Source organism: Xenopus tropicalis, chromosome 2 (assembly GCF_000004195.4).
Source record: "Xenopus tropicalis strain Nigerian chromosome 2, UCB_Xtro_10.0, whole genome shotgun sequence".
Classification (NCBI taxonomy): domain Eukaryota; kingdom Metazoa; phylum Chordata; class Amphibia; order Anura; family Pipidae; genus Xenopus; species Xenopus tropicalis.
In genome coordinates this window covers 101357935-101379540 of record NC_030678.2, presented here as the reverse complement: position 1 = coordinate 101379540, position 21606 = coordinate 101357935, and the positions used below count along the sequence as shown (strand labels likewise).

Genomic DNA, 21606 nt, shown 5'->3' with positions numbered 1-21606 from the left:
CAAAATCACTGGGGCATGATGGTTTGTAAAGCACCAACATGTGATTCTAACTGCTAAATTCTTAACCCTAAGCCAATGCTCCTCTTCCAAGAAATATGCAGCAGCCTGGGCCAGCAGAGAACAGACCAAAAATGTACCCGATCTGGTAAGCCTTTAATGCAACTGTACTTTGTATTTGTTTGTATCTGTTATTGTAATGACACAGTTTGCTCTAATAATTTATTATTTTGCTGTACAGTGCTGAGTACATAAGTAGCGATATATAAATAAAAATATACACACATACCAGCAGTAGCGCAGGAACCAAAAATAATTCAAAGTATGTCAAAGCAATAGTGTTTCTCTGCCTCCAGACTGTAGGTAATATTAACTCACTGATGCACAATGAATGTTTTAGAACAGAAACCTAATGACCCAAATCCAAATGTAATGTAGCCTTGTAATGTTCATAAACATATAAAAAACCTACACTTACAGCTCACACTGAGTTCTACAACTAACAAACACCTGGAATATGGCAGATTGCAAGCTGTAGCCTTACAGAAATGGAGGACAAATTTACATAAACTATAAGCTGCATAAGCACAGTTACTTAAAGGAATCCTTTGCTTTTATACTACTTTGTAGTAACCTGATCCACCTGACCTCATTACTAAAGGATAAAATTAGACAAACTTACCACACATGTTTTTTAAAGACAAACATCTGGAAGCCAGGCGTCCCATCAACCTAGCCACAAGTAGCTGTAAGTCTGTACTCCATGAGAGGGGTATGTCTGGTAGGCCGTAGGCTGTAACTGTAAATTTGTATCCCCATTCATTATTGCTGCTGTCCGAGAAGAACAAGAACTGCAGTTGTGGGCCTGCCTTAAATGTTACTTTCTGCAAAGTACAGTTAAAAAAGTGTTGAGGAAAGGTTTTTTTGGACCTTTAAAAGGCCATTTCATCGAATACAAAAGGCATAAAAAGTGAAGTCATTCACATCTTTTATGCAACAGTTTCTAAATGCCGAATTAAATACAATTCTCATTTCATGTACACTTGCTCTATATAGCTGCCTGTGGGAAAGCTATTGTTCGGTTGCAGACTAAGTTCTAAGTGGCATTCTGCAGCATCCTTTAACGTCCCACACAGAGGATTTCAGGGGTGGATTTAAAAAAAAAAAATATATATATATATATATATAAAAGTATATTGAATGAAGAGTATCCTATATACCTATTCTTCAGGGTACCAATTCTATTACTATGAGAAGTCTTGCAGGCTAGATACAGCTCTCCAAAGGATTTTCCCACAGTTCCAGCTTGCTCAGTGCCACCACAGGCTTACCTTATGTCAGGACCACAAACAACAATTTATACTGGTATGGGACCCATTATCCAGAATGCTCGGGACCTGGGGTTTTCTGGATAAGGGGTCTTTCCGTAATTCGGATCTCCTTACTTAAGCCTACAACAAATTATTTCAACAGTAATTAAACCCAATAGGATTGTTTTGCCTCCAATAAGGATTAATTATATCGTAGTTAGGATCAAGTAGAAAGTACTGTTTTATTATTACAGAGAAAAAGGAAACCATTTTTAAAAATGTAAATTATTTGATTAAAATGGGGTCTATGGGAGATGGCTTTTCCGTAATTCGGAACTTCCTGGATAATGGGTTTCCGGATAAGGGGTCCAATACCTGTATTGCTTTTTTGTCTGTGTAGAAAAAGTTGACAAGTGACATACACAAAACAGGAAGCATAAAAATTCATTTGAGATCCATAGACAGCTGCTTCTGGTCCTAGAAATCATGATGAACACCCCATTTTTATGCTAAACAAAAATTTTTCCACAACTGTAGCTTATATTTTACCATTTCCTAAAACATCATGCATGTACAGTTGTGAACGTTACCATTAGCTCATGTATATACAGCTACCTGCATTTTAGATTTAGGCAAAGATTTTATAAGTTTGTGTTCCAAAGAAAAAGCCCTAATAAAAGTATGAACCCAAAGTTCATTGATGCTAAAAATGAACCTTTTAACTCTTTGTTTATCCTACATAGTTCAAGTTTTACTGTTTCTAATTGCAAACAATACAGAACATTATTTTCAGTCCCATCTAATGATTCTCACTCTTCTACCAGTATGCATCCTGATGCCTCCCATTTCAGGCTTCCATCACTCCTGTTTGCTACTACAACTCCCATCTGTCTCTCCTGTTGGCTTTTTGTATTATTCAACTGCTTTTGTTTGCATACTCCACCCAACACCAAGCCTGTAGACACCATAGGCTCTTTTGCTACTTTACAAAGCCAGTAACTTCTTATAGGTTTCCCTGTGCTTGGCTGTGTATAGCAGGTTGCCAATATGTTCATGACCTGATCCCAAAGCTATTTAGCTGTTTAAATATTTTCTACACTATGTATATTAAGAGCTTTCACTTATCGATACAGGAAGATAAGAGTGGTGGTTGCATGGTTCAGACTTCTCCTGAAATCTACTCATAGGTCTCACTGCAAAGGGTGATGAACCTACTCATGCCACCTACCTTTGGCCATTTATCACTGCCCACTTTATGATCATAGCGAACTTTACCACCTCTGGCATCAGTGAATTCTAAGTAATCGTATCTGAAATAACACAAACATTGACATCACTGCTTAATATGCGTTCCACCTAGATAGTCGTTTATTCAGGTAATAAGACATTACCTTCTTTCTGTTTCACATTTGTCATCAAATTCCACTTCAAAATATGTTGCGCCAGGGCAAAGGAAGACTGTTATGTCACGGCAGTTGTTCTCATAATTATGTGGGGACTCCATATTCCATGTCTGTAGCACCACTGGCTGCTGGACCAGATTCCAACTTTCCATCTCTTCCTACAAAACAGACACATATTTGCAGTATATTTTAAAAATATTGCAGTGTTTTTAAAATATATCATCAGTATATAAACTGGCTATGTACATTAAAGAAACCATATACTGAAAGAACTGCACATTTAAGTATTTACTCTATTTCTAGTATAATCACCTGCCAGCAATGTTCTCTTTCAACATATATGATCATTTGTACCAATGGTTGGTCAGCACAGGCAAATTTAAAGTAGTTCAGATTTAAAAAAAAAAAAATTTATATCCTAATAAAGTTATTCAACTTACCAGCAAGGGTTGGTTTCAGTGAAGCCCAACAGAAGCTTACTATTATACCAAATAACTTTCCAAATAAATACAATATGTCAGTATAATCTCCTGAGACACATACTGAATCCACATCATGGAAGGCTAGTCAGCAATTCATTTAGATGCATGCTGCATGGCTGCACATTAATCCGTTCAGTCTGCAGCATGCATCTATATGAATTGCTTATAACCCATGCAGGATGTGAATTCAGTATGTGGCTGGTATTAAAAGGGGTGAAGTGGCAACCCTATATATTGATCTTTTTTGTTTATCCCAGTTTTGCATACTCTTCCAGAGTATTTTTTTTTGTTTTGCATACTTCTTCCAGTTACTGTGATGGGAAGATAATAAGGTATAAATATAATATACCATATATACTCGAGTATAAGCCGATCCGAATATAAGCCGAGGTACCTAATTTTACCTAAAAAAACTGGAAAAACGTATTAACTCGAGTATAAGCCTAGGGTGGGAAATGTAGTTGCTACTGCTAAGTTTCAATAATGAAATAAATAATAAAAGGACACTCAGCGTGACCCCCTGTGAACAGCCCCCCACCAGCCTGATAAATAGTGGCTGTCTATAGCATCTTACAGCAGCCCCTATGGCCAACACTTAGGGGCTGATTTACTAACCCACGAATCCGACCCGAATTGGAAAAGTTCCGACTTGAAAACGAACATTTTGCGACTTTTTCGTATGTTTTGCGATTTTTTCGGATTCTTTACGAATTTTTCGTTACCAATACGATTTTTGCGTAAAAACGCGAGTTTTTCGTATCCATTACGAAAGTTGCGTAAAAAGTTGCGCATTTTTCGTAGCGTTAAAACTTACGCGAAACTTTGCACCTTTTAAGTTTTAACGCTACGAAAAATGCGCAACTTTTTACGCAACTTTCGTAATGGATACGAAAAACTCGCGTTTTTACGCAAAAATCGTATTGGTAACGAAAAATTCGTAAAGAATCCGAAAAAATCGCAAAACATACGAAAAAATCGCAAAATACCGATCATTACGAAAAAAACGCAATCGGACTCATTTCGACCCGTTCGTGGGTAAGTAAATCAGCCCCTTAGTATTACTCTCCCCACCTTTCTCTACTGACCCCATCTTGCTCTATTATGTCTTTAATTCACTACTCTTTCTAAAATCCTACCTACCACCTGCAGGGCCCTGAGACATTGACCCTATTTGCAACCCACCAAACACTTCTGAGCCCAGATATTAAACAAGAGGTGTTGAATCTGGGCCCTAAGTTCAACCCTATACTACTTACATTGCATCAGTGCATATACTTGCGCTTCTTTGGCCACCCGACGAACATTATTTACAGTTGCATAGAGATCACAGGGTTGGGGCCTCGACAGCAGTGTCTGCTTCCTATATAGTTTTTATAAATCCCCCCTTGCCAGCTGCTCTCTTATCTACTCTGGAGAATGGCCAAGAAGTAGTATACTACTCACATTGCATCAGTGGATATATGTACAGGCTGCTTTCATTTGGCACAACAAAGCATACACGGTGAAGGTGCCGTATCATATCCATGCTCCATCGTGTAAGCATTCGTATTCGATCGGCGCAGCGCTCCCGCTCCCTGCAGACTTACACGAGCGTGAGTATATACGGTATGTTTTATGCTGCCCTCGCTCACATTCCTCCCCCCTGCCCGTTCGTACTTTGCAAAATAAAAATAAAAGCAATATCACGCGAGCACACCCCCTCCATGCGCTGCCCCAGCACACACGTCGCGTCTTGCGAGTACGCGACAAAGGGATGCTCCGGTTGAACAAGGATGCGTCGGGTGAAGCATGGTGATATTGCTTATTATTATTATTTCGTGCAGCACGAACGGGCAGAACAGACGTCCACGGGGGTGGGGGGGTGCGAGCGATGGTACGCTCAAGGGCACGCCCGTATATGCTCGTGTATAAGCCAAGGGTGCCTTTTTGAGCACATTATTGGTGTTGAAAAACTCGGCTTATACTCGAGTATATACGGTAGGTGTAAATAAAAATGTTCAGTTTCTTGGTGCTAATTTTTGGACTACTCTCTTACAGTTATATCTTTTCATACCGTGGCTAGCAGTAAATAATACGAGATTGTGGATTGACTAACTTTCTGATTAATCATCTTAAATGTGTAGCATGACTGAGAAAATCATAAAAGGAAGGTACAGTATATTCCTCTATGAAGCAGTGGGCCGATTAACCTCATCTATAGTAAAAAGGATACTGTGATTTCTTTGTGGGGGCGCCTGGCGTGCAGTTGTTACGCCACTGTTTTAGAAGGAAGATTCTTTATCAGCATTGCTACATATTTTCATAACTAAGAACTCAGCTGTATGAACTCACATTTCTTGTCTAAATTGTTGTGTTAAGTAAATACACACGCAGAGTTCATTATGAAACCCTGTGAATCTGTCTCTTATCTGTATGAAAGGAGCTGCTGCTACTACCTAAAGAGTGATTCCCCACAAATTATTAAAGATTATTTTCAGTTTACACAAGATGCTAAACTGTGACCAAAACACTAACCACTTTTAAAAAACATGGCCAGAATAGTTGAATAGACTTTTAGGCCAATAACACTCTAGGAGATTAATTGCCCCACGATTAATCTCCTCTAGCACTGGCGAACTATTTTCTACTGGCGAGAATGCTGATCACAGGAAGAAAAACATATGTTTTGCTTCTGCATTCTGAAGTCGCCCAAAGGAGGAAACTTTTGGCGACTTTGGAATGCCGAAGAAACGCATGTGTTTTCCTACTGGCAATTTACATTCTAACCGGTACGAAAGCATTCATAGGAGATACCCTATTGTTTTAATCGCTCTTAAATGTCTTATTTTTAAATCAGTGCTATAGGAAATGGTAAACTTGATTTCCATTATCAAACTTTAGATTAAGACTTTTTTAGTGTTAAGTTATTCACCATGCTTGAAGACATATTATGATGTATCACCTTGTATGTACTTTTACCCAGATTTCCACATAGTTTCTTTAAGAGTTCGGTGAGGGTACTGAAGCTTTGTAATAAAGAACAGTGTGGGATATCAAGTGAACAAAACTCCAGCATAAAGGTCATCTGTCCAAAGAGAACAAAACACCATAAATACATTAATTAAAAAAAAACATAAAAGTGCAAAGGCTATTTTTTTGGATTTCTTACCAGCTGTCTTGTAGCCATACCAAAGACAGAAATGCTTAACTTTTCTGTTATTTCCTTTCCGCTGCATTTGACAAGCAGACATTCCAAAATATTTTTCATTTTTATAAGAAAAAGTTCAACATCTAAAATATAAATAAATACAATTATATGGGTATTTATTTTTTTTTTTAAATCATACATCAGAGTTTGTTAAAAAGGGATGCGGGAAATGTTTAGTCCCAGCAGCTACAAAACAAGGCCTCTCATTACTACTGAAAAATGCTCTTTGTACATTAACAGTACTTTTTTCTGTCAATATTAAAATGCATAGAAGTTTTATTTTCAAATTCTAAAGTAGTCATATAAAAATACATTAAACAGAATACTCACACTGAACAAGCAATTCTCTAGCTTTAACCTGCCAGACTGGGTCATTCCCTTTTAACTGCGAGTAACACCAGGAAAAGAGGCTCCCTTGCACGGCCCAAAATAAAGAATGGAGAACAGAGCTGCATTCTCCTTGGGTAGCATCCACAACCAACAATTTACTCTGTAAAGCAAGAAGAAAACAACAGGAAAAATTAGCATCAGCACTAATGCCATCTGAGATACTTTCTAGTTATAAGTCATCAAGGAAATAATACTTATGTGTAAAACAGAGCACAAGGTGGCAAAAATGCACAGATATGTTTAAAACAAATACTATTTATTATCTACTTATTTAAAAAGACATGCATTGCACTACCCTGAACAGGTAAGGAGTTTATATCTTTGTAAAAGTTTTGGAGTCCGAGCCGTAGGAATTCGTAATGGATCAGTAGCAATGTGATCGGCTGTTACATATGCTATTCATCTACTGATGTCTACTATGAGATAAGTGGCAGTATCAAGATATATATAAAACAGAACTTGGTATAAAGGTTTATTTGTTTAATAATTTGTATCAATGCTTTATCCATATCCCTAGAAACCACCAAATGGGGTATACCTCTCTTATAACCATCAAAAGTAGTTTGTCCATAACAGAGAGAGCTTGACTGATGTCAAAATCAGCAGGCAGTTCTGCTTCTGGAAGTAACAGAGGTCCACCTGGGTCTTGTTCACTATAAAGAAAAGAACTCAGTTTTATAACAGGTATAATAGGACAACATGCACTAATGATTTAAATTCCCCATATTCAACCTGTGTGTTATGAAGAGGCTGGCAACCCAGCCCTAGGAAATACCAATTGCACTTTACCAGACTAAATTTGTAAAATACACAAGCCACCTAGCAGACAGGAAAAGCTATTCCCACAAGTCTTAAAATTACAAAAAAAACACATAACAATGTTAGAGAAATTCAGAACGTTTATTTTACACAAGCGCTGTGGATTCTGAGCTTAACAAGAGTCAGAGTGCTAAATACATAAATCACAGGGTTTACATGGGAAATACATGTACAAGCAGTTTCATGGAGTAAAAGGAAGTCACTTCAAAGGTCATAACTGCTTTTAATGCCAAAACAGGTGGTTCTGCCCTCAAGGCCAAGATAGTTGTAACAAAGGCTAACTTTAACAGAAATCAAGGGAGGGGGGGTCTGCATGGGGATGTGCATACACAGAATAGGCAAGAGTCAATAGGCAGTTAAATAAGAGAATAGAGTGTCCTATATCTCTAACGGTAACAATTATATGCACTAGTCAGTATGCATTAACAGGAATGGGCATGTCAATTTTTTTATATACTATTTTCAAGGGAGAGCCCAAGAATTAGATCATTTTTGGAAAGCCGAGATGATGTACCGTATATAATGTCCCTGCCACCAAACAGTGTACCGCACAGCACAAAGGTAATGGATTTCAAAGATAAAGAGATATATTGTATGAAAGAGATATATTTCTGGGGCTTTGTTTGTTCCTGCAGAGAAAATACATTGATCTTTTTGCTTTTCTAGGGAATCCCAAGTGCCTATTTAATCACACTTTTTTTTTAGGGCTATCCTATTTTAAACGTCTCACAGGCTGATTAAAAAACTCTGTTTCCAGTTTATCTCTTTGCCAGTACCAGTCCAGACGTCTCATTGCTGTTTTGGGGATTACAAATGATTTTAGCAGTGTACATGGTATGGGACCTGTTATCCAGAATGCTCAAGACCTGGTATTTTTCAGATAAGGGATCCTTCTGTAATTTGGATCTCCATTTCTTAAATCTACTAAAAAATCATTTAAATATTGTTCCCTTACTCGTCTACCTAGGGCTACATCAGCCTGGGACTAAAATAAGCTAGTGCAGGGGTATTTCTATTACATGTAGTGTTCACAGGGTGTCACGCTGACTGTACTTTTATTAATTATTTGATTATTTTAACTTAGCAGTAGCTGCTGCATTTCCCACCCTAGGCTTATACTCGAGTCAATAAGTTTTTTCAGTTTTCCTTGGTAAAATTAGGTACCTCGGCTTATATTCGGATCAGCTCATACTCGAGTATATACGGTACTCAGGCAATCAGACGGGCTATTCTGCTCTGTAGGATAACTGTGGTCTCCACATAAAAGGCTATACATGTAGCCCACCAACTGACAAAGTCTTACCTGAAGTAAGAACATAGGGATTGAAAAGTAATGCGCACTGACAGTGGCTGCTCCTCTTCAGTGATGCTCCTCTAAGTAAACATATTAAAGAGAGTCAAAACAATGAGTAAATTGGATAGGATTAAAGTGCAATTTAACCACACACAGTCTGCATATAAACAAAGGCAAATAATCCTGTGCACTCGGGCAGTGATACACGGGGAGATTAGTTGGCCGCGATAAATTTGCGATAAATTGGCGGCGACCAAATCTTCCCACAATGCCATCCCACTCCCACCGGCGATTTACATTCTTGCCAGTGGGATGGCATTGCGGGGAGATTAGTCGCGAGGCGACTAATCTCCCCGTGTACCGCTGTCCTTAAGCACTGCATCGGCCTGGGTTCAGACACATAAACCGTATTTCTGCATAAGGTCCAGACTAACACACGCTCACACACAACTTTGTATTTAAAAACTAGGAATCTTACACCTACCATTAGTGAGAACAGTCTTTCCCGCCGGGATAGGCGATCAGGAAAAAATATAGCAGCTCCATTTAGTAAAGTGTTGGTAATTTCCTGTTTAAGTATGCTTGAAGGCAAAGATGTGCTGTCCATGTTATCCAGTGCTGCAAGAACAGATAAAAGCATTCATTTCTTCTGCATTTTTGTTCTGAATGAAAAATGCAAACTCAGAGTGCAGGGAAGTATGTATTATTATTTCAATTTTTAAGTGCTCTGAACTGCACTGCCTCAAACTGGTACAGAATTTTGAGAAATGTTTACAGGAACTTTACCTTTATTGAATTAAAATGGGAGGCATTTGATGCCTAGTGCGTACTGTTTAATACATAAAGAGAATGCTGTATATTGTATATTTGTATTATTTGATATAAAAAACATATCAGTGAAAAGAAAAGATGTACTCAATACTTACCGAATATGCTACTGTGTCTTTTCTCCTTATTAAATGTCTGCCCCCATGGCTACACAGGAGAGGCTAATGCATTTACTGTCTGTTCATTAGGTATGACATTTTTGCATTTTGAATAATCATCTTTAGTGAGGAGCCCTTTGTAGCTATTGCATTGCATTGTAGTCCTTTAGTATTAAGTGCTGCAATGCACTGACATTAAATAATTAAACTGTGTAAGGAAGGTATGCATGAATAGTCAGTTTCTTTACTTGATTCATCTGAAGCTGAGTTTGCCAGACATAACACTGGACATCAAGCACAAATTTTGCACAATTTCAAAATGAAGCCACATGCTATTTTGTATTACCCAATTTTGTCAATGAAAAAGCTAACATAATTGTGAAAACCTACCATTACAAAGATGTTTATATAATTCCTGAGAACAATGAAAATCGTTGCTTTCATCTTGAGCCAGTTTTCTAGTGGTGATTACACTGGAGCAGCTCTGCAGCAACTGAAGTACAACAGTCTTGATGAAAACATATTCTTCTCTTGGGCTAAGTGAAAAATGTTAAAATACAGTTCTTTAAAATGCCATTGACTAAGCTGCGCTTCTATATAGCGTGCTCAACAGTACAGAGTTCACTGCCACCAGGAGGTGGCATGGAACTTTTGTATTGAAATGGACACTTACTTGTCTTCCAGTTTCTTGTAAAACTGCCAAAGAAGCTGCAAATCTAGGCCAGAAAAGTCAAGGAGCGGCTTGTATTTCGAGCGGTTTTCTTTCTCCTGCAGAAAATACTGTTAGTAATGTCTGCATATACACAATCCACAGCAACATGCAATTTACATTAATTTATTTATATAGCAAGGAAACCCTTTATTCAAAACCACTGTCACTGACAAAGAGCAGCTCAAGCCAATCATTAGTAAGATCCATGGGTTTAATGTGCTGATGTTTCCAATGCTTTTCACTGTACAGTATCACATGCAGTAAAAAGGCAAATTCAGTTAACTTGAATGAACACAGTCAACTTGGTTTTAAGTTGCTGTGGTAAAGGACCAAGACAACCAGGTAATATTGTTATGTGAAAGCTAAAAGACCAATTTTAAAGTATAAGTAAACTTTTTTTTTTTTTCTCTACAGCACCTAGAGTAACATACCTTTCTCCCTGCAGATTTATTTTGTTTCTTTATTACAGCCAGTTCAACTACAGCTCCTTTACGGACTTCCTTGTATAAGGTGAAGTTCAGCCCCTTTTGCTTTCTGAACACTCCTTCTCTCAGACTATGATGACCTCAAGAGTTGCCTACTGTGCCCAGTAGACACCTCTTTGAGGTCATCATACTCTGAGAGAGGAGTGCTCAGAAAGCAAAAGTGGAGGGGCTACTCCCTAGACAAAGAAGTCATTAAGAGCTGCAGTTCAGCTGCTTGTAATAGAGAAACAAAACAAATCTGAATGCAGGGAGAAAGTTATGTTATTCTGGAGGCTGTTTAGAGTAATTTTAGGGAATTTTAAAATAAAAGGTTTGCTTATCCTTTATATTATGCCTAAATAAATTTGTTTTCTTATCGTTAGCCTGCACATTTCTGTGGCAGTAAATGGAGCAATTCTTTCCGCTGAAGCTCCTCAATCAAAATACCTTTTAATAGGCTGATCCAACATGATCTTAGGAAAATGAGTAAGACACCAATCGCAGGTGGAAGAGCACTACTTGTGCGATTACCCTTAGTGAGCCAACTCCAAAGTTTGGAAACCTCTGAAATAGAGCTCTATAGTTATGGCTGTAGCTTACCATGTCATGTGCAAGTTGCTGGATAAAAAGCAACGTTTTAAGAACTAAAGTCATCCCGCACACACTCTCTTTTGCAACTTCTTTGTGCTGCAGGCACATTATATTAACTTTGCTCTCTTCGTCCAGTTTCCTTAGGTATCCATAAGAACTAAGGCCTTGGACTCCCAAACGCTCTGCTGTTTCTTCCCGAGCACAAAGGAATTTCACCATCCAATACTAGCAGAAAAACAAACAAAAAAAGATGTTAAAAGCCATTAGAAAAGTTACACACATAAACTTAATTATATAACCTACAGTTTGTAAGTATGACACCCTTTAGTAAAGTGAAATGTTCTACTTATACACAATACATATATATATATATATATATATATATATATATATATATATATATATATTATATATATATATATATATATACACACACACACACAAATTTGCAAATGCAGCGCTCTTACAGGGTTATTACTCTTTATGTGTTTCAAACATGGTGAGTTACCTTGGCAGTTTTGCACTGCTGCATTTGAATGTCCACCTCATCCCACTCCTCCTCCAGCTCAAACCAAGCTACAGGATCATTCTCTCCAAGTTCTATGTCCGGCTTCTTAGTCCTGCAAAGTCAAAACCACTGAGAATTCAAATTAAAAAGAATATAAAAGTGAACATCCATTTTAAATAAATACATTAAAAAAAACACACGCTTAAGGCTTCAAATTTACTTAAAAACACATTATTCATAAAGTCACATTTTAAAATGAAAGTGGATCTGCATGTTATCTGTTAGCTACTAACGGTAGGGCTGGTATTGTTGCAAGATTATATGCTGGAGATGGTATTACTAGTAATCAGCATGGCGCATGAAGGAATGTAATGAAAGCAATGTGACTGCTTTTTATTCTGCAGGAAGTCGGATAGTCGAGTTGCAGCTAAGGGAGCGAGTTAGTTACCTGTGATAGATCTTTGCTACTGCGGGCGACTGACCTCTCCAAAATGCCTTTCCACCGGCAAAAATAAGAGTCTCCGGTGGAAAAGACTACGCATAACTTTGGAAAGCTGAAGCAATGCCTTGGCCTTTGCACCAGCGACTCCTATTGCTACCAGCAGAAAGGCATTTCAGAGCTGTTAGTCGCCCGTGGTAGCAGAGATCTATCACGTGCAACTAACTCTGTGGGCCATCTGCCTAATGGGCTACCAAAGCTTTTGAAATCTCTGGGTACAGGATTGTATTTAAAAAGTAGCTGTCAATTATTCATTCTCTAACTGAAGAAGGATTGTAAGTAAAGTGCTACAAAGTTCTGTATTTAATGTTCATTAATGACTAGGAGGAACAAAAAGCAATGCATCTGTGTTTGCCAAGGACACAACTGACAAAATCTTATCTTATCTAAAATTTATGTTTTAGATAAAATTCAGTGTTGATGTAATACTATGCACTTGGAATTTAAATACATACAAGCTACATATACCCTTAAAGGACATGCAAATCCCACACACAAAAATCAGTGAACAGCCTCCTTGAAATTTTTCAATACCTGCCACACTGGTTGTCCAGAGGTTAATAGTAAGGCTGCAGCATTCCCTTGATGACTTAGATTTCCTTCTCCTCCTGTAACCCACTCGGCTCCCCCTCGGGAATTTGCTTTGATTTGTGGCTTGTCCGACATGCTCAATTGTTCTAAGCTCAGATTACTAAACACGCCCTCCAGTCTAGCAGCCAGTAAAGAGATGGCATTGCTGGTTCCCATAGAAATTTAGCTCTAGCTGTCTGCTTCAATTTTTTTCTCCTAACCTCTTCTCCTGAGCTCAGCTCAAACAAAGCAGAACTTTTATCAAAGACAGTTCTGCCTGTGTGAGCCTGCATTCTTGATTAAATGTATGCTGATTAAGGGTCTGTGTGTGTATGCTGTTTGCAGATTTAAATCTATCTGATTATGTATCAGAGGAAAAATGGCCACTGGGTGAAAGCTGCTATTTGCTTTAGGAAAATGGGATGGTTCCAGCAAGCAGAGGGGATATATGCAGTACAAATGATGCCATTTGGGTGGGAGAGACATGCCCAACTGATATACATTGTAGGCAAATGTAGACATTGCATGTCCTTTCAAGAGGTTGTTCACTTTCATAAATCTTCCATTTAGTAAACAATGTAAATGAATGCAGATTTCAAATATATTGCCATTTTTAGTTTGCTACAGATTTAAAGAAAATCACCTGTAAAGAACTGTTCTTTTCAATAGCAGGTATGTGTACATGCTGCCCTAATAGGGGTCACCAACCCTTTCAACACTTAGGGGTATATTTATCATGCTGTGTAAAAAGTGGAGTAAAACATCACCGGTGATGTTGCTCATAGCATCCAATCTAATTGCTGATTGGTTGCCCTGGGCAACATTACCAGTAATGCTTCACTCCACTTTTTACACAGTATGATAAATATACCCCTAAATTAAAGCAGTGTGCTGCTATTTAACTAAAAGTACAAGGAAAGCCTGCTTTTACAAAGACCGCTATCTTTTTATTCAGAAAAACCTGTCTGTAAAGAGAATAATCACTCTGTGTAGTTATTTGCTCTAATAGAAGGTTGCGTTCGCCATCTTTACCAGGATTGCGTCACCATGTGCGTCCTTCGCGTTCATCAGTGCACGTGCAAACTTTCCTGTGCTTGTTCCAGAAATAGTGCTGGCTGAAGGGGACAAAATCACGCTCACAAAACTAATAATGTGCGCATGCGCTGAACTGGAATAATAGTGTAGGGGATCAGAGAACCCTGTCCCCTGTTTCTCAGTCTGTGATCCGGTTGGCTGGCTGCCCCAGTGCACGTCTGGGAGAGGTGTGCCTAAGCTTTGGAGCCAAAAATCTAGGGGCGGGCCCAGCAGTTTATAAAGGGAGCCCCTGCTGTTGTTTTCCAGAGTTGAAAGAGATACAGTGTGAGCAGCCATATTGTGTGTTAGACTTGAAAGAATAAAAGTCTGCTGGGCTGCCAGGAAGGAATCAGTCCTCTGTGGTGTCTCTAGTGTGTGTCCCCTGCTGTGAACAGGTATTGTTCGTTTGCCTGCTACGTGGGAGCAGCCACCTTTATAAAGGGAAGGTACTCTGGGGCAGGTAGCGCTACCTGGGGGGACTAAAGAGCTCTTGGGGAAGGGACTGAACTAACCTAAGGGTTGTGGTTTATCCGGATCCAAGTGGGGATTGGGCATCTATAGAGACTGTCGGTGCCAGCTGTGGATAAACTACATGGGTTCCTCAGAGCAGGAAAATCAGTTATACATAAAGTGTTAACTTCCAACTCCAACAGTTATATAAAGTTTAACATTTCTGCCAAACCTGTGTGTGATTATTTCCTAGTGAGGTGTGTTCCTCAGTGTCCACTAGGTGGAGGCACTGCGCTGTTCCCAGTTCCCAGTATCAAATTCTTTGAGAATACACATCTCCTGAACAAACAGCCCATATATATAAGTGAATGTACCAAGAAAGGGTTACAATAGCTATTGTGCACACGTCTCAGTCTTGGTCTTGAGAGCATCGCAGTGACTTCTGGGTAGTGCTCGTTCTATTCTTCCAGCTTTTGGGGAATCAACGGCTAAGGATCTTTTAAACAGGGGCACGCTTCAGTGAAATTACTACACTGACAGCCTGTAATGAGGTATGCCTTTGCCTGAACTCCTTATTATACTTAGCCTTTCCTTGTCCTTTAACGTAGTGTAAGGGCATTCCAAGCAAAGTGTTCTGCGCATGCAGGTCCCTTCCGCGTGAATTTGCGTGTTTGTATTGCGATTGGCTCTCCCTTTCCCAGCACACAGGACAGTTGAGCATTAATTTCGCCAAGCAGTACAGGGCTATTTTTCTTGCTGTGTTGTGGCCAATAGTCACCCTTGACTGTTTTCCTGCCTAACCTGCCCTTAAAAGAAATCTGAAGTCCACAGGTCAGATGATGCCCGCAGTTCAAACCTGCAATTTTCACAAGTTAATACCACTTGGCTTTACACACAGCACTACGCTCAGCACTCAGCAGCTTGGATCACATCATTTAGAAAATCATGCGTCCCAAGCTGCAGGCAAAAGATTTCTATTATAGGCAGATTAGGCAGGGTGATAAAAATGGCATGATCAGAGATGAGAGCTACATCTTTTCTTGCAGGCAGGTGACAGTATTATTTAAGCAATCCAAGCTGCTCCAAATGAGGTGGGGGGGAAGGGATGTGGAAAAGGAATGTGTACAGATGAAAAAATTAAATGCGGTGAAGCTGCAGTGTCATGACGTGACCACATGACCCACTCAAACAGACAAAGCTAAGCTCCTCCCTTTCAGCACTTTTCAGAGTAAGCACTCTGAAAGATGCAATGTAAGGATAGGTAAAAGATGTGTTTTTGCTGCAAATTTTAATGATGCTACATTCAAAAGGTTATAAATAAACTACAGTCATATTGTAAAATTAGGTTCGCAAAGATGAACAACCTAAGGTAGGCCAAAGGGTACATGAAGAAAATAATTCTTCCCCTTAAAGCACTGGAAAGGCCCCATCTTGAACAGAGAACATACAAAGAACAGAAACGAAGCTGATCCACTGGAGGAGAGATGCTACAGAGGTGTGTTTAAGGAGAAAATATAAAAAAAAGTCTTTTACCTTTCTTTCACAAACTGTTTGAATTCAGGTAGCTTCCATGCGTCATATTTTTCGAATCTCCTAAAGTGTTCCTCTGCATGAAATTTTTCAGAAGAATTATAAGCAAATATCAAGCCACATTTGGCACCAATATCTCCTCTTCGCACCTAGAGATAAAATATATCATTAATATATACCTATACTAACATGATCCTCATATAGAATGTGTAATACACCAAACTACTGCCTCCTACCCATACCAACATTTTAAAAGGTTATCAGAATAAAACTTACAGAACTAGCATGTGATCATATGAAAGTTCAGTGGTGAGAAACTCTAATTTTTTGAGATGCTATTTATCATTATATTATTATCAGTACACAGGAATTTCTGAAGCTCAGGCCAAAAGAGCCTGACATAAAACATAAAACCTTTTCTCGTGATTGCCTCTTGGCTCTTCCATCTTGCATTAGGGCAGTGGTACACGGGGAGATTAGTCACCTGCAATAAATATTCGCTACTGCGGGAGATTAATCTCCCCGAAATGCCATCCAACCGGCAAGAATGTAAATCGTTGATGTGATGGCATACACGTCGCTTCGGTTTTTCAAAGTCGCCCGAAGTTTCCTTTCCTTGATTTACATTCTTGCTGACGGAATGGCATTTCGAGGACATAAGTCGCCCGCAACAGCATAAATTTTTCGCAGGTGACTAATCTCCCAGTGCGCCACTGGAACTACTATTCAATTTATTCAATTATTAGGAAACTTAACAGAGTAATCTGTTGTCCGGATCACTACAGCCGAACGGTTTGCTGTCTTCCTGGTCCCAGGGTTCAGCATGTGGTTGATTGGATTGACAATTTATTGGGTGGGCTGTGCATGACCCAACTTAGTACATATTGGTAATAATGAAAAAATTTATGGTAGGAGGAGGACCTTGAAAAGTGAGTTCAGGGATCTAGGATCTAAGAATAAAGAAAGGTCCTCCAATGTATTTTTTTTCTGAAGTTTTGCTGGTGCCACGTGCAAGTTTAGGGAGACAGTGGGAGCATAGGGAGCGTGGCTAAGTCTTGGTGTAGGAAGGAAGGGTTTGGGTTCCTAGAGCACTGGACTGACTATTATTTGGGGTACAATCTATATAACTGACGGATTGCACCTCAATGGAAGGGGGTCCTCTGTGCTAGGGGAGAGAATGGCTAAGAGGCAGGAGGAGTGTTTAAACTAGGCAAGGGGCGGAGTGGGGGAAGTGGGTGAGCTAGTGTAGAGGGGGCAGTGGTATTAGCAAGTTTACCAGCTAAGGAGCTTCCACTGTTACAAGGGAAACAGCCTAATATTGATCTTAGATCTAACTCTCCGTTACCTAATGTAAGGTATCAGAGGGAGAAGTAGCAATCTCCACTGCATGATGGCTAATGCACAAAGCTTGTCAGGTAAATTAGGAGAGATGCCATATGTTGCATGTACTGAAAATTATTAATTAAATGGTATCACTGAGACCTGATGGGATGAAACATGCTACTTGGCTGTGAATTTAAATGGTTACACCCTTTTTAGGAATGACACAGGGATTAAAAAGGGCGGAGGGGTTTGTCTTTATATTAAGATAGATTTAAAGCTGTGGTGACATCTAATAATACTGAACTCATCTCATCATTTCTGTGGGTAAGCATTTAGGTAACAGTGATCACAACATGGTCTCCTTTGAGATAATGCTGCAGAGACAGCTCTAGGGAGGGAGTAACTATAACACTCAATTTTAGACGTGCAGCCTTTTCACAGGGTTAAACACAGAAGGAAAAAGGAATATCTTTAAAACCTTGTTAGCAAGTATACAGATCAGTATATTCCCCTTGTAAGCAAAGAAAGGCCTCACAAATCAAAACCTTAATGGCTGAAAAAAAAGTGTTAGTGTGGAGGTTTGTAAGAAAAACATGCTTTTAAAGCATTCAACTTTCATTAGGTATAAGAAAGCAAATAAAGCATGCAAAAAAGCTATCAGGCAAGCTAAAATAGAGATGGAAAGGGGTATTGCAGCAAGGAGTAAAATGAATCCAAAATTATTTTTTAAATATGTAAATTGTAAAAAAATGAAGCAAGAAGGGGTGAAACCCTAATAATCACAGGGGGGTCAGTTGGTTTATGCGACCAGGGAAAAAGTAGAAATACTGAACTCTTATTTTTACAATTGAGGAGACAACAAATGAAGGCTTCTCTTTTAATAGACCCAATTCTAGTGATAAAACTACTGATGCATGGGTCACTCAGGAGGAAATTCAGAAGAGACAAACATGTAAAGGTAAACAAAAGTCCAGGACCGGATGGTATTTATCCCAGGGTTTTAAACAAGCTTAGTGCTGTGATTGCCAAACCTCTCTGGCATGGTGCCGAGAGACTGGCGAACTGCTAATGTGGTGCCATTATTTAAAAAGGGATCCTGTCCCCAGCCTGAAAACTATAGGCCTGTTAGTCTGACATCAGTATTAGGAAAGCTTTTGGAAAGGGTAATAAGGGATAGGGTACTTGAATACAACTGCAAATCACAATGAACTATAAGTTTGTGCCAGCATGGTTTTATGTGTAAGATCTTGCCAGACTAATTTAATTGCCTTTTATGAGGAGGTGAGCAGAAACCTCGATGCTGGAATGGCAGTGGATGTCATCTACTTAGATTTTGCAAAAGAAAGTACTGCTTATATTTTTGCTGACGATACTAATTTGTGCAAAGCTGTAAGTTTCATGCAGGATGCTGCCACTTTGCAGAGCGATTTGATAAAATTGGAAAACTGGGCAGCAAAATGGAAAATGAGGTTCAATGTTGACAAGTGCAAAGTTATGCACTTTGGTAGAAATAATATAAATGCAAGTTATACACTAAATGGTAGTGTGTTGGGGGTATACTTCATTGGGAATGTTATGGGGATTTTTGTTGATAACAAGCTGTCTAATTCCAGGCAGTGTCATTCTGTGGCTCCAAAAGCAAATAAAGTGCTGTCTTGTATAAAAAAAGGGCATTGACTCAAGGGATGAAAACATAATTTTGCCCCTTTATAGGTCCCTGGTAAAGCCTCACCCTGAGTATGCAGTGCAGTTTTGGGTTCCAGTTCCAGAGAGTGCAGAGATGTGCAACTAAAATGGTAAAGGGGATGGAAGATTTAAACTATGAGGTTTGATTGTCAAGGTTGGGGTTGTTTATTCTGGAAAAAAGGCGCTTGCGAGGGGACATGATTACTCTGTACAAGTACATTAGAGGGGATTATAGACAGATAGCGGATGTAATTTTTTCCCATAGACCACCCCTTTAGATTAGAGTGACAGAACTTTCATTTGAAACAGCATAAATGGTTTTCCCTGATGAGGGCAGTGAGACTGTAGAATGCCCTTCCTAGTGATGTTGTAATGGCAGATTCTGTTAATGTCTTTAAGAAGGGCTTGGAAGAGTTCTTGAACAAGCATAGTATCTGAGGCTATTGTGATACTAAAATCTACAGTTAGGGGCTGATTTACTTACCCACGAACGGGTCGAATGGAGTCCGATTGCGTTTTTTTCGTAATGATCGGTATTTTGCGATTTTTTTCGTATGTTTTGCGATTTTTTCGGATTCTTTACGAATTTTTCGTTACCAATACGATTTTTGCGTAAAAACGCGAGTTTTCGCATCCATTCCGAAAGTTGCGTAAAAAGTTGCGCATTTTTCGTAGCGTTAAAACTTACGCGAAAAGTTGCGCATTTTTTGTAGCGTTAAGTTTTAACGCTACGAAAAATGCGCAACTTTTCGCGTAAGTTTTAACGCTACGAAAAATGCGCAACTTTTTACGCAACTTTCGTAATGGATACGAAAAACTCGCGTTTTTACGCAAAAATCGTATTGGTAACGAAAAATTCGTAAAGAATCCGAAAAAATCGCAAAACATACGAAAAAGTCGCAAAATGTTCGTTTTCAAGTCGGAACTTTTCCAATTCGGGTCGGATTCGTGGGTTAGTAAATCAGCCCCTTAGTATTGATTTTGGTATATATAGTTTATGTATGTGATAGTATAGATTGGTAAGTATATGTTGTGTGTGCTGGGTTTTCTTGGAAGGGTTGAATTTGATGGACTCTGGTCTTTTCTCAACCCTATGTAACAGCTACTTTTCACAGCTACTAAATGCCAGAAAACACCCTTCCTCAGACAATACTGAGAATTGCCTCTGCTAAAACACACATTGAGACAATTATCAATAAATGATCAGCATTGTCTATTTCTGTAGCAATGACAAGTAGCTGCTACTAGTAGCTCCATGTGTCTTCACCATTAGACAAACTCCTACACCAGCCCTGTACTCAAGCCTTTTAGGGCTCTGGCACACGGGGAGATTAGTCGCCCGCGACAAAACTCCCTGTTCGCGGGCGACTAATCTCCCCGAGTTGCCTTCCCCTGCCATCCCACCGGCGAAAATGTAAGTCGCCGGTGGGATGGCACACGCGGCGGCACGATTTCGCGCAAATCGCCGAAAAAGCCTCGCGAGGCAACTAATCTCCCCGTGTGCCAGAGCCCTTAGGAATCACCTGTTAGAGGAAGCATTCGTTTTTCTCTGCTACAACATTCTCCTAAATTAAGTACTTTTCCTCTCCCATTTTTATTTGTTTCCTCTTTCTAACAGACTGTGTACTGAAATTCCGACTGCTTAATTTACACTAATTGTACCCCTATTCTTGCTTACATTTTGTAACTGCATACACAATAAAATTAATGTAACACAATCTATACAATAATATCAATAATACAACTTTGCAGCCCTCTGAAAATGGCACTCACTCGTATCCTCATCTGTGTAACTTGAAAGGCAGATTCAGTATCAGAAGAAAGGATAACACTAGCTCTTGTTTTCCCTGTCTCTGTGAGGAAGCCTTGAAAAACAAAATATTAAAAAAATTTTAAGACATGCAGGCAACCTTGCAGCTACTGATAACTCAGTATACCGTAACTAGATAACCAGATAGATTACCCACATGCTCTCTCCCTGTTCTTACCAAGTTGTGATTTAACCTACAAAAGGTTAAAAATAGTGAAATATTGGTTATATAAATCTATTAAGAAACTAAAAATAATCCCCCTTTACAAACCTACATATGATATCAGAGGGGCGACCAACAACTTTGACAAAGTCTGGGGACCCAGGTGAGATATAGTACTTTCAGAGGCACTCAAACCACTAGATGCCCGACACCACCCTTTTAAAATTGCTGACTAAAGGTGGGCATACAGACAGATCTCAGCTGCTGATTCAGGTCCATTAGGACTGATTTGGCAGTCTGATTGGGCCTGCCCCTAAAATAAAAAGATCTCAATTGGCCAAGTATGATTTTCCTTTTGGATCGGGAACCGTATTGGCTAGTTGATGTGGTCCTGGGTCCAACGGCCCATATAATTGCA

At 39.2% G+C, this 21606-nt stretch overlaps 1 protein-coding gene across 1 annotated transcript in view; it reads right to left on the bottom strand.

Annotated features, from left to right (window-relative positions):
* zzef1 (zinc finger, ZZ-type with EF-hand domain 1) overlaps window positions 1–21606 on the bottom strand; it is a 100812-nt gene that overhangs the window by 62428 nt on the left and 16778 nt on the right. Inside the window, exons 10-24 of the mRNA XM_012957555.3 lie at window positions 20989–21080; window positions 16210–16355; window positions 12084–12195; window positions 11585–11800; window positions 10482–10576; window positions 10199–10344; window positions 9367–9500; window positions 8892–8962; window positions 7308–7422; window positions 6710–6869; window positions 6341–6462; window positions 6134–6256; window positions 2699–2868; window positions 2536–2617; window positions 680–881 (exon numbers count right to left, since the gene is read on the bottom strand). Of these exons, the coding sequence (XP_012813009.1) occupies window positions 680–881; window positions 2536–2617; window positions 2699–2868; window positions 6134–6256; window positions 6341–6462; window positions 6710–6869; window positions 7308–7422; window positions 8892–8962; window positions 9367–9500; window positions 10199–10344; window positions 10482–10576; window positions 11585–11800; window positions 12084–12195; window positions 16210–16355; window positions 20989–21080 (1986 nt within the window). The remainder of the gene's footprint in view (window positions 1–679; window positions 882–2535; window positions 2618–2698; window positions 2869–6133; window positions 6257–6340; window positions 6463–6709; window positions 6870–7307; window positions 7423–8891; window positions 8963–9366; window positions 9501–10198; window positions 10345–10481; window positions 10577–11584; window positions 11801–12083; window positions 12196–16209; window positions 16356–20988; window positions 21081–21606) is intronic.